The sequence below is a fragment of the Mirounga angustirostris genome, unplaced genomic scaffold, assembly GCF_029215605.1.
Source record: "Mirounga angustirostris isolate CCGP_5_RB_7025 unplaced genomic scaffold, mMirAng1.0.hap1 SCAF_10, whole genome shotgun sequence".
NCBI classification, from domain to species: Eukaryota; Metazoa; Chordata; class Mammalia; order Carnivora; family Phocidae; genus Mirounga; species Mirounga angustirostris.
Genome location: NW_026991718.1, coordinates 48,407,884 through 48,420,608, shown reverse-complemented (window position 1 = coordinate 48,420,608; position 12,725 = coordinate 48,407,884). Strand labels below are relative to the sequence as shown.

General features: G+C 51.6%; 1 protein-coding gene across 8 annotated transcripts in view; it reads right to left on the bottom strand.

Moving 5' to 3' along the window:
- Positions 1-5,464: 5,464 nt before the first annotated feature.
- The window catches only part of DCTN1 (dynactin subunit 1), a 30,337-nt gene continuing 23,076 nt past the window's right edge, over positions 5,465-12,725 (bottom strand). For 4 of the 8 annotated variants that reach the window (XM_045884747.2, XM_045884746.2, XM_064572295.1 and 1 more), the window contains 15 exons: positions 12,496-12,664; positions 12,155-12,223; positions 11,869-11,931; positions 11,607-11,756; positions 11,282-11,443; positions 11,068-11,199; positions 10,731-10,856; positions 10,342-10,484; positions 9,888-10,054; positions 8,550-8,564; positions 8,225-8,358; positions 7,917-8,109; positions 7,576-7,655; positions 6,953-7,042; positions 5,465-6,342 (listed from right to left, as the gene is read on the bottom strand). In XM_045884747.2, coding sequence (XP_045740703.1) covers positions 6,205-6,342; positions 6,953-7,042; positions 7,576-7,655; positions 7,917-8,109; positions 8,225-8,358; positions 8,550-8,564; positions 9,888-10,054; positions 10,342-10,484; positions 10,731-10,856; positions 11,068-11,199; positions 11,282-11,443; positions 11,607-11,756; positions 11,869-11,931; positions 12,155-12,223; positions 12,496-12,664 — 1,831 coding nt within the window. In that variant the 3' untranslated portion in view covers positions 5,465-6,204. The remainder of the gene's footprint in view (positions 6,343-6,952; positions 7,043-7,575; positions 7,656-7,916; positions 8,110-8,224; positions 8,359-8,549; positions 8,565-9,887; positions 10,055-10,341; positions 10,485-10,730; positions 10,857-11,067; positions 11,200-11,281; positions 11,444-11,606; positions 11,757-11,868; positions 11,932-12,154; positions 12,224-12,495; positions 12,665-12,725) is intronic. The other 4 variants (XM_045884740.3, XM_045884744.3, XM_064572298.1 and 1 more) reach the window with 2 other exon arrangements.

The window sequence follows — 12,725 nt, the reverse complement described above, 5'->3', positions numbered from 1 at the left end:
GTATCTGCCATCTCCTACTCATTAACAAGGTGGGAATAGTGGGGCTTACCATACCTGTGGCTTACTGTGAAGGGCACAGCAGGCCAGGGAGAAATGACCTCTAACGTCTGTAAAATTCTTCTCCACCTTTTACATTTATTTCAGTCATCTTATGATCCTTGTGCACCTCTTTGTGAAGTCTTATTTAGCAATTTCAGGGGACAAGAAATCCTTGCACTTCCTTCTCCCCTGAGCTAATTCTCTGAAAATGGATAGACTAACCTGAGTGTCTATAAATCCAGAATTTGGGTAGGGATAGGGATGGAGAAAGTTGTCTTCCCTGGGTGCTGTTCTATACCCTTCTTCACTGCATCAGTGCTGACTGCAGTTCCATCACCTCTCATGCGTTCACACATCCCTTCCTATGGGAAAAGGTTGTGTCGATGGCATCTCTGCTATTCTTTTCTGTTGGTTGAGAAGCACATCTTTGGCCTGTAGGTATGGCTTGGATGAAGGAAGTTCAAGGGGCTGCTCTCAGTTATATTCTAGGGAAGTGTTTGTTTTCTTGTAGCTCTGTCCTGTTGCTGCATGTGAAGCAAAGCTTTCCTTGGTATTCGCCCCATTGTTTAATCAAAGCTTTCCTTGGTATTCGCCCCATTGTTTAATCATTGATAGGTTTAGAATTTCTAACTTGACCTGTGGAGCAGAGAGGTTGAAACCACTTAGCTCATGATGAATACCCATGTTGCTATCTGGCCCCTTTCTGTGAACATTTGTCAGTCTTAAAGTTCTTCAGTAGAAATGTGTTACATCGGGGTGCCTGGGTGGCTCAGTCGTTAAGCATCTGCCTTCAGCTCAGGTCACGATCCCAGAGTCCTGGGATCGAGCCAGGGCTCCCTGCTCAGCGGGAAGCCTGCTTCTCTCTCTCCCACTCCCCCTGCTTGTGTTCCCTCTCTCACTGTATCTCTCTCTGTCAAATAAATAAATAAAATCTTTAAAAAAAAAATGTGTTACATCATCATTTATAAATTTGAAGGGTCTAGCTCCAGCTAACTGATGGCTTCCCAAAGTGAAGGCTCTAGTACCCAACACCTAGAGACCCTCAAAAGCAGGTTGCTCTCCCACCACTTTCCCTTCCCTCTAGCCCCCCTTTCCATGTACAATGCTGTGAGGAGAATGTTCCTTCACAGGTGAAGGGGCCCTATCAATTTGTTGAATTAATGGGCAAGTTGAGGCAGAAATAAGAGGACAGAATTTCTTAGCACTTATTTGGATGCTGTTATGGACTGAATGTATGTGTACCTCAAAATTCATGTTGAAATTTAATCCTTAATGTGATGGTATTTGGAGGTAGGGCCTGTGGGAGGTGATTAGGTCATGAGTGTGGAGCCTCGTAAATGGGACTAGTCCACTCCTGAGAGGCCAGAGAGCTCGCTTACTCTCTTTCTGCCATGTGAGGATCCAAGATGTCAGCTGCCTGCAACTGGAAGAGCACCCTTTCCTGAACACAACCATGTTGGCACCCTGATCTCAGACTTCCAGCTTCCAGAACTGTGAGAAATAACTTTGTTGTTGATTAAGCCGCTCGGTTTATGGTATTTTGCTATCACAGCCCAAGCAAAGACTGATGCTTGCAATCTGAATGAAGGAAATCCTTAAATTTAGTTTCAAAATATATTCTCTCTCTTGATTTCCCTCCTTTATCTCTTCCTAACTTTGGGTCCATTTTTTTTTTTTTCATTGTACTCCCCCTCCAGCAGCTCTATGCTTGCAGAACCACAGCAGGGCATCTTTAAAGTTTTAAATAGAGAACACTAAAAGGAAAATCTCTACAACCATTTGTGACTAAGTACTGGGAACCTATGTTCTCAATCTTCCTCCTGTTGTGTTTTTTTGTATTCTCAAGATGATTTTATATATACGTGTGTGTGTATATACATATATGTAATATATATGTATATATTGCTGACACATTAAAAATAAAGTTTAAGGCATATGCATATAAAGCATATGTTGTATTGGTGCAATAATGGTAAATTAGAAAAAGGGACTCAAGAGACAACTATTTGTAGTGTATTGTCTTTCCCTTGAACCTTACCCAAATACACATGCTGTAAAACGAAACATTTATGAGACAATCAGGGAAATTTGAACACTGGATATTTGATGAATTAAATTTTTCAGGTGTGATAATGATATTACAGTTTTAAGAGCACTATCTTTTAGGGATACTAAAATACTTTGAAATGATACGATGATGCCTGGGATCTGCTTCAAAATAATCTGGAGGGACAGGAGAACGAAGGGGTATAGAGGAAACACGATCCGTCATGAAATGGTAAATATAGGCAAATGGAGATTCATTACACCCTACTCTCCTCATTTGAATGTTGAAATTTCCCATGATAAAAAGTAACAAAACAAAACACAGGGTGACAGACATACATTTACTCTGACACCAGATATTTGAGCAAGATGAGTCCAGGTCTCACTCCCAAACTCCCCAGGCTTCCGGAGAAGAACGGAGGTCAAACATGCCAGGCCAGCCCTTTGCGCGCCTCAGCAGTAGCAGCCATGTGTCCCTGGGAGCAGCAGTGCCCGTTTCAGCTGGCACATGTGGTAGAGATAAAAGCAGCCTGGGTGAATGACAGGTTTCTCAGTATACCTAGAGGAGAGGGCTACATGGAGCGTAACACCCACAGGGAGGCAGGAGGAGCCCTCACCCTCGGAGCCCGTGTTCTCCAGGTGCCCCTGGGCCTCCTTGACAGGGGTCAAGGTATTCCATCCTACGAAGCTTTGTTTGCTTTCAGCCCCAAGGCTGGGTAGGGCACAATCGGCTCTGGGGCCTCCTAAGTTTCCTAGGATGAGCCTGTGGAGGCTCAAGTCTCTGTACGGCCTCCACTTCTGCTCCCCACTGTGGGATAGCACAGAAAACAGGAACTAAGCAAGCAAATTCAAATTGGGGTGAGGGAGGGAGAATGCCACAAACCTTTGACTCTCCCTCAGGCTTGGCCTGCTAAGAGGAGGAGGAAATAGTGCCTGGATGGTGGAAAAGTAAGATGCTAACTGCCCACAAAAACAAGCCGAAAGCTGGGGCACCAAGGACTGCCTCTCCTTTGGGACCCAAAATATGATTATTTGTGTCATAAATATATGTCTTGGGAACTGGCTGCTTGTATGTCATTTCGTTTGTTTAATATCAGCCTCTCCCAAGTATCCTTTTTTATTGAGTACCTGCGTCAAGCATGCTATCTCACTTAATCTTCCCCTGAAGATTACCCGTGGAAGGAATACAATCTGAGGAAGGTGCAATTAGCCTCAGTACAGATACAGAAACTGAAGACGAGAGATTAAGCAACTTGCCCAAATTCACATGGCTTATAAGTGGAAGAGCTGGGATATGAGCCTTATTCTTACTTCACAAAGCTGCTGCCATGTTGGGGAAAGTGCTGTTGACCCTGGGAATCTGTCCAAGAACCCCCAAAAGACAGGGGTTCCTAGTTGACAAGATTGAGACTGCTCATACCCTGCCCCTGCCAAGTGCCAGCCAGTCTGCTTGGTTCTCACGTCACAACTGGCAGTTGCATGGATGGACTAAAGGAGGCCGTTCCCATGCTATGCCCCATCCATCGTACAGAGTGCCTCACTAGGCCTCTCTCCCCCCATCCCACACCCCAGTTTCCAGAAACCTCTTGGGCCCCATGAGCAGCTCCCATTGCCATCCACAGGCAATGATGCTTGCGTCAGCTGTCTGCCATCCACTGGCCATCCAGCTTCCACGATTGAACATTGGCACAGTGCACACATGCTGCTCTCTCCCGCTTCTTGCCACCATGACCCAGTTTCTGCTCCCTCTATCGCACTGAGACTGCTCTGGTCAGCTCACCAGGCATCTGAGAATCAGGTGCTACTTTCTAGAATGCAGCCACATTACCTCTGAGCTATATCACAGGCTGTTGACTACCTCTCCTGAATCTCTCCTCCTTGGCCCTGACATTTCCTCTGGGGGCCTCTGCTCCAATCGATGTTCCCTTGGGCTCCACGGCAGGCTCTTTAACACTCAGGACTGCCCAGGGCTCTGCCCTCTCCCAACCTGGACACCCTCCTCAGGTGACTTGTGGCCTCACCTGATTTCCAAGCCTTCAGTTGCTTGCTCTGCCTTGACCAAGTCCTGTATGCCAATGCCCTTCTGTTCACCGTGCTACTTCAGGACTTGGGGGACTGCAGGCATGGGATCTAGCTTTCCTGGTGGCCAAGTAATACAATCCCAGCAAGTGAGGGAGAGCAAACACCTCACAAGGCAAACTTGGAGCAACAAAAGACAGAAGACAGGAAGGAGAGCAGGCTAATCTGCTCTCCATTCCTCCATCAACCCCAATGTAATGTTGCAGCCAGGCATGGTGTTTGTGAAGTCTATCCAGAGACAGCACACATGGGCAGGTGACTAGTTGTGTCTTGGTGAAGCAGTGGGCAACTCATTAAAACAAACCTTGTTTCTTCTTTCCTGCCTAGTTTCCCTCCCTTTCCCTCACTCGCAGTGCTTTGGGACTGCAATTACTATGAAACACTAGCACTTCAGCTTTGCCTCTGGTTCGGTTTTCTAAGTAACCTGAATTAAGACCCTACACCTCATCCAAACCAACCACCACTGACACAACTCATCCCCCAAACTGTATCTCCAATCCAGACTTCTCTGCTGAGCTCCAAACCCAGCTAGCTCCAACTGCCAATGGCCATCAGCACTCAGACATTCTTCTAAGCACCTCATATCCATTCCAAAATGAAACTCACAGTTCTCCTTCCCAAATGTGTTTTGGGGGATGCCGAGATAAAAGACATCCTCTAGAAACTCTCAGTCTGTCTACAGTGGGTGACCAAAGAAGGGTTAACTGATGACTACAATGACAAGAGATGCTTCCCGCTAAGAAGCAGTACTGCAGATGCGTCCATTGGGAAGAGAAGCAAGGCTGCCGCGCACCAGGCACGGTGCTGGAAGCTGGCACGCGTTATCTCTTTTAGCCTTCATGGCAACCCTGGGAGGAGGCATTCTTCCCATTCTGCCGTTGAGAAAGCAAACCAAAGGTTAAAGACCTTTTGTCAAGGAACAAAGCAACTAAATCCAAGCACCTCTAGAAAAAATGTTCATATTCTCTGCTCCCTCCAGTACGGGAGCACCCAACATGCCACAGGAATTGAAGATTTCCTAAGGTGGCAATGCCAGAGCTGTCTTAATAAACGAACAGGATGTCAGCTGAGGTGGGGTGGGGCAGGCAGGTGCAGCAGACAGGTGGCTGGCATTCTGGGCAGCGGAAAGGGGCCTCAGAGAGCACAGGGTGGCAAAGCAACAGCAGGGATTCACTAAGGGAAGGCCACAAGGCACACGTGGACAAGTATCCCCACGAGAGGCTGGAGAGATGGGCAGGACCCAAAACACAGATAGCCTTGTGTGCAATTGTAGTGAATTTAAATTTTAAGTTCTAGATACTTAGAGAAACTACTTCAGGATTTTATTTAAATTATAAATTTTAGTTGGAAGAACCATTTCAGGATTTAAAGCAGGGAATAACGTGGCCCAGTTTGCATTCTTGGAAAGGTCCCTCTGCTGTGAGTGGGAACTGGCTGACAGATGCATGGAGGTAGGGTGGCTGAACCTACGTCCTGGCCCTAACTCCATAAAGAACTTAGGTGCCAAGCCCCTGGTCTAGCCCCTTTCCCCTTGTTCACAGTAACTTACCACACGTGAATGTGAGGGGCACACTGTTCCACTGGTCTCTACAGAGAGGGGCCCTCAAATCTGGCACAGCCAAAGCCTCCTCAGCATCCCTTCTCCTCCACTCCTGCTCTGAACCAAAAGGCCCAAGTCCCACTCCCAAGACCACACAGAAAGCACTGAAGCAGAGTTGCTTTAATCAAGGGGTGAAGTCCTCTATCAGGGGGACCTCACTGAACCTTTGGTGGTGGGGTCTCAGCCTACCCCCCACATGCCCTGAGGCCCCTCAGGAAGGAGGGAGCAGCTGAACAGCAAATCCTGGCAGAGGCCAAGGAATGGAAATAGGGGAACCCAAGTCAAGGGGCAGGGCACTGACAGGTGGAAGTGAAGCTGAACAGGGCAGGAACAGCTGTGCACACACAGTTCTACAATGGGGACTAGCTGAGGTGGCTGTGCATCAGGCAGAGTGACACCCGGATGGTGGAGGGTAGAGGTGGATGAGGTGGAAGGAGCACTTAGGAGATGAGGCGAACATGAAGCTGGTGCAGCTGCTCCTGGGTCAGCACCAGCCGGTGTCGCTGTCCAAGGCCAGCTGCGCACGAGAAGGTCACTTTGCCCATGTAGACAGTGTCGTCTTGCTGCTCCTCTTTGGCCTGGGAGTTGGCAAGGGGAAGAGGTCCCCAGGTCAGAGGCTCATCTGAGCTGTGTACCACTGACAGGGACCCTGAGCACTGAGACAAAGGCAGCCCCCGCGAGACGGACTTTGGGGCTCCTAGACTATGGTGACCACATATTCCAAATCAGTCTGAAAAGGGAGTTTTGAGCCTCTCCTGGCGTCAAAAGTCATAAAAGATGTTTAACTGCTAAAATACTGGAATTTCGGGGCACCTGGGTGGCTCAGTCGTTAAGGGTCTGCCTTCGGCTCAGGTCATGATCCCAGGGTCCTGGGATCAAGCCCCGCATCAGGCTCCCTGCTCCACGGGAAGCCTGCTTCTCCCTCTCCCACTCCCCCTGCTTGTGTTCCCTCTCTGGCTGTCTTTCTCTCTGTCAAATAAATAAAACCTTTAAAAAAAAAAATACTGGAATTTCTGGAAGCACTACAAGCACTCCTGAGTTGCTTACAAGTAAGACTTGGCCAGTTAACTCAGGATGTGCAGTTGTTGAACCTGAGACCCCAAAGTCCTCTTCATATTCTGGGGGAGAGGGGAAGGACCCACCTGAGGCCTTGATACTGCCCATCCTCCTCCCCATGCTCCCTCTTACCCGAAGGAAGGCTGACGAAGGGAAGGTGGCAAAGTCAGTGGGGACTGTGGCTCCAGGGCGCTGAGATACGGTCTCCTTAAGGACCTCATCCTGGCAAGGAGTAGAACAAGGGTTCATTTAGGGGACCCCCTCAGGCTAGCCCAGAATCTTCTTGGTTTCACAGGGACACTAATATCAGGAGGAGCAGGGACCTGGTCCTCTCTGTCACCGAACTTTTGCTCTCACCTCCAACCGCATCCCCACCCAACATCCTTACTTTACAGATACTTATCCTTTAAAGCCCAACTCAAACTCCACAGCCTCTGGGAAGCCATCCCCAACCATTCTACCCCACAGTGATCTCAGCACTAAAGAAGCTGCACCCAAACCCCACACTCTAAAGATGATCCTAGCTCAACCCATTTTGTTGATGAGAATCTGTCTTCTGTTTGCACCAAGACAGTGAGCTTCTGAGGCAGGAACCCTGCCTTGCCCTCCACTTCCTCCCCAGTGGGCTGTCTAGCACAGGGCTGGGCCCAGAGGAACTCTGGGAGTGCCTATGGAAATGAATGTGCTAAGAGCTCCAGCAGGGAACGTTATGACGCAAACTCTATAGACTGAGGAAGAGCAGGGTCTGAGCTAACCTTGAGCTTCTCAATGGTGTCGCTTAAGGACTTGAGCTGAGCCACCTGCTCCAGGAGTTGGGCCGACGGGCTCTTGGCAGCTGTGGGGAAGGAAGGCTAGTGAGGCCCACTGAGGCCCAGGCAGGCAGCTGTACTGGATTAAGGGTCAGGAGTGCAGATACTAGACCCTCTCATGGAGCAGGTCCGTAAGAGAACGGGTGAATCAAGCAAACTGAACACCAAGGCCAGAAAGCAATGCAAGGAAGAGCCTCTACAATATGGCAGCTGCCTGGGTAGGGGTTATAGCCCTGGGGCAAAGGGAGGGGGTACGTTATTCATCTCACGGGTTGGTGGGTCCATACCAGGGCTGGAACGAGTGATATCTATTACGTGGGTATGTGTGCTCAGTTGATTCAACGTCTCCAACAGCTGGCTGGTCTTACGATACAGTGCACCAGCTGCTAGCTCACTGTCAGGGCCCTCGTGAGGTGAGGGGGAGAGCTTTGCCACATGCAGAGGGGGCAGGGCTGCTAAAGATGCCTTCATCTGGGCTCCCTGTTGGGGGAAGAAGAGGAATGGTGGTAAGAGGTGACAGAAGGCTCTGCCATCTATCATCAATGGGGCAGGTGGACTCCACCTGCACCCCAGTCCTTCCTGTGACCCCTCTCACCTTGAGGATGCTATTCTCATGCTGGAGCTGGGAGATGTGCAGCCTCATGGCAGAGATCTGCTGAAGCAGCAGTGGTGAGTCCTTCACCAGCCCGGGGCCTGGCACAGACCCTGGAGCCTGCCCAGGGGCACCTCCTGTATGTACCAAGACAAGTGTCATCAGCCCCAAGTGGAGAGAATGGAAGATGGGCCCCATCCCTGCTCATCCCCTTTCGTTATCCACTCCCACCTCCAGTCCTGGTTGCTCCCAAGGGGGGAGTCTTACCCTGCTCCCCCAGACCCACTTCCCACAGCCCTGGTAACCCCTCGCCAGGGCAGCTCTCTACCTCGCTGCTGTTCTTCTGTGCTCGGGATAGCCCATGTGGGAGCAGGAAGAGAGGAAAGAGGAGTTAGACAACTTGGGGGTTAAGGGGCCACACCAGAGGAATCCTGGACATGACCTATAGGAAAACCCTTTCCTAACCATCACTCCCCCTCCAACAAGACCCTGCCCCTGCCCTCTGCGTGAAAGAGGGGCAAAGTGTGAGGAAGAACGGCAGCAGGAGTGTGCGCTGCAGGAAGCACTTGGGGCAGGAGGCGTTCCTGCTCCCTGCCGCACACTCCATCTCCAAGAAGGGCAGACGGAATGTACTCGAGACCCCGAGACCCCAAGATGTCCGCACCCTTAGTGTTCCGCAGCAGCAAAGCTGAAGTTGAAGGTGCAACCGCATTCCCTGTTCCTCGGGTTCCCCACTGTTCTGGGGCAAAAGATGCGCTTTTTTGGTGGGAAGTTTTGTGAATCAGAACCGGTATCTGTTTAGAAAGCCTGTGCTACAACAACACAATGTGGTAACTCTGGAGACCCCTTGCCTAAGGAGCAGGAACCAACTGTACCACAGGAGTCCAAAGCCAACAAGTACTCAGTCACCTCCCAAGAACAAGAGGCACCAGTGAGGGGGGCTTTGATGGGAACAAGACCCTAGGAAAGGCCAAGTGACAAGACAGGCATAGCTCTGGAGCTCTGGAGATCCTGAGGGTTTCAGGGCAAGGAGTCTGTCTTCTGGAGGTAAAAAAGAAACTAAAAAACTACGGAGCAGACAAGAACTAACATGGCCAGGAAAACTGGGAAGACTGGGCCTCAGAACCGGAAAAACTCCAGGTAAGGAGCCCTGACCACACTAGAGACCAGGCAGAGGTCAGAACACAAGCCCCAAGTGGAAATGGGAGAACTCAGCAATGGAAGAGACAAGCACACCACAGGGTAAAGCCACGAAAACTCAGTAGGGAGAAATAAAAAGTGCAAGCAGAGGAGCAATCAAGAGCAAGCATGGCTGGATACAGCAACAGAGTTAGCCTAATCTGCTGTAGGCTGATCACCCTCTGGGATATAGGGCTGGCACAGAAAGGCCAGACCCAGAAGGGACATCTGCTAGAGTCTAACTGTTGTCGTAATTCTGAGCTCCACGGACAAGCTGGTAATGCCCCACCTTGATCAGGGGGTCTCTGCGCATATCTTCAGGGGAAGTAAAAAGCCTGGTAAGAAGCTGTCATAGAGCAAAACTGGGCGAACACATTCCTGGCTGAACATCCAGTAAGAGGGGGGCAGAAGTCAAACTGAGGCCAAGGACAGGAGGGAAGCCATTCATTCTCCTCTGGGCCGACGTTGCCTGTCCCACTACACTCACCACCAGCAATGCCAGAGACCAGGGTAGCAATACCCGAGGGAGGGGGCCCCCGGAGCCCCTCGATCGTGCGCTTCGACTGGCTGTTCAGCCGCTGCTTTAGCTCTGCCTTCTCTGCCTCTAGCTGGTCAATGTCAGCTTGGAGTGCATCCATCGTTTCCTCAAACTCTCTGTGAAAGAGAATCTGGGCTTAGGCAGTGTCCCTTCCCCGGAGCCCCAGCCCCACTTCTCAGTCCTGACAGGTCCTCGGAGTAGCCCTGCTAGTGAGGAGCCAGGAGCAGCACATGCTCTGACTGGGGTGACACAATGGGGTTGGCAGTGGGGAAGGAAAATGGTACCTGCTCCCCTGGGGAGAGTCTCACTCTGAGAGGGCCTGGGTAGGGGGATGGGTTAGGAGGGAGAACAGCCAGCTGGAAGGAGGAGTGGGATAAGCAAGGACCCAGGGAAGGTGCCTGACTTCTCCTTCTTCCGCAGCAGTGCCTGAGTCTCCTCCAGCCGAGTCTGGACTTTCTCGATGCGCTCGTCTGCATCCTTGGCAGCACTGTCCAGCTTCTTCTCCAGCAGACTTAGCCGCACATTGGCCTCACTCAGCTCCTCCCCCTGGGCAAGGGCAGAGAGTGTCTAGTTCCCTTACATCCTCTCATGGGCCCGAGGGACCCGGGATAGGCCATGAGCTAGAAAGCTGCGAAGGGCCCACAGGTGCTCCCCCCACTGATCACAGGTGCCACTTCTCCCCTCAACTCCCAACCAGTCCCAGTCCCAGGAGATCCCCAACGCTCAATGCTGTCCTGTACCTCAGCAACATTTCCTGGCCCCCCAGATCCTGAGCCTACCCTACACCCTCACCTTGATTTTCAGTGACTTCTTCAACTCCTTGATAACTGTCTCTCGATCTTCAAGCTTCAAGCCCAGGCCTTCAGCATCGGTGATCTCCGCACGGAGGGCTGCAGCCCTCAGCTCAACTGGGGGAGGCTAGGGGTCAGGTGGGAGCAGAAGGCAGGGATGGGTAGAGGAGGTCACCAACATGGTCCTTCCAGAGAGAGCTGGGTATAGGGAAAGCCTTGCCTTCCAAGCAGGGTGGTGCTCTCCAGATTCCCTTCTCCCGCCTCCCAGCCCTCCCACAACCAGCAGCAGTTCTGGCAGTCTGGCTCCTCTGGAATCCTCCAAAGAGCTCCCTACCCACCTTGCTGGGGGGCCGCTCTGCATCATACTCGCCCTCCTGCATGGCTGTGGCCAATTTGTTCATGGTACTGATGAGGATGTTGCTCGACTGGCGCAGACACTCATAGGGACTGCTGGAGGGGGTGCCATAGATCTACAGGGGCCAGGGCAGCAGTGAAAATCCCATACTGGCCACAAGACTCCACCACCACCTCTGCCCAGCCGTCCAGGCCCACCTGCTCGCTTGCTTTGAAAGCCAGCTCCTCCAGGGCGGCCACGGGCAGCCCCTCATTCTCTGCCAGTGGGGCAATGAGCTGGGCTGCAGCAGCTGCCACCTCCTGCAGCACGGCCACCACCCACGTCAAGTGTTTCCTGCAGTCTAGGAGTGTGTCCGATACCTGTGCGACAGCCCAAAGTCAGGAGCCCACCCTGGGTCCCGCGCCACAGCTCCCAGCTACCTCAAGACCGTTCTTATTCCCTGACCAGATGCAGATCTCAACGCTCTAGGCCCCTCCTGCTTCTCCTCAGCTTCCTTTCCTTCCCCCTTTCGCTGCCCTAAACCTGTGGTCCAAATGCCAGTGCGGCTGGGATCCCAGGAGCATCTGTCCCTGGCATTCGCCTCCGGATCTTCTTGCAGAACTGGCGGATGTCACTGCACGATGTTTCCAGGTCCCGGAGCAGGAGGGCAATATCTGAAGCCTCCTGGCCACCCTATTCAGGGAACAGGAAATAGATGGGGAACCAAGAGAGCATTAGGGCTGGAGGTGAGGAGGTGGGGACTAATGAGAAAGAGGAGGTCAAAGAGATCTGGCTGTGCTCTCACCTGCAAGAAGGCACGCAGCCGTCCCACCTCCACGCTCATGCAGTCCAGGGCACTCTGGGTGAACTGTAAGGACAGACACGTGTGGTTGTCAGCCCCCAACAGGAGCCCTTCTGCCCCATCACCATTTCTAAATAGTCCCCACCCTCCGCCAACAGAGATTTCAGTTCTCTGACTTCCTGATCTATTCCAGTCTTATGGGACGGCCCTTGAGGGCCAGATCTCTTGACCTGATGTCCTACACTGCTGATCTCTACAGAGGGCTCAAACACTGGCCCAGACGCCTCACCTTAATGTGGTCAGCCAGCTGCATGGTACTGTCCTCGGGCTGTTCGGCAAGATGAATACTATACAGATGCTGAGGAGAAATGACAGAGAGACAGCCTTTAGATCTTGGAAGGATGGAGAATTCTCTCCAAACTACAATTTGAGCCCCGGTCATCATAGGACTCCAGAGGTGTAAGAGAATCTGAGTCCCCAAGGAGCTGCATCCTCAGGCAAGTTCCTTTAGGAGCAAGCCAAGCCTTAAGCAGCCAGCCTAGGACACACAACCTCGGCCACACTGGCAACCGCCCCAGCAAGAGAAACCTTCCCCCCCTGCTGTGCCAAGCCTGAGTTCTTGCCCCAGACCTGGTAATACTTGATGGCCTTGGTGAGAGGCTCTACGTTGACAGTCTCATCCAGCTGATCCTTGTGTAATAGCTCAATGAGGAAATCCAAGGAGCGCTCGTGGGCACTCATCTCAGGGTAGAGGCTGCCGACCTTCTTATACACGTCCACGTTGCATTGAGAGAGGGCGCTAGAGACCAGAGAAGGGTCTTCTGAGGCCAAAGCCTGCCAGGCAATCTCAGTTCCATCCA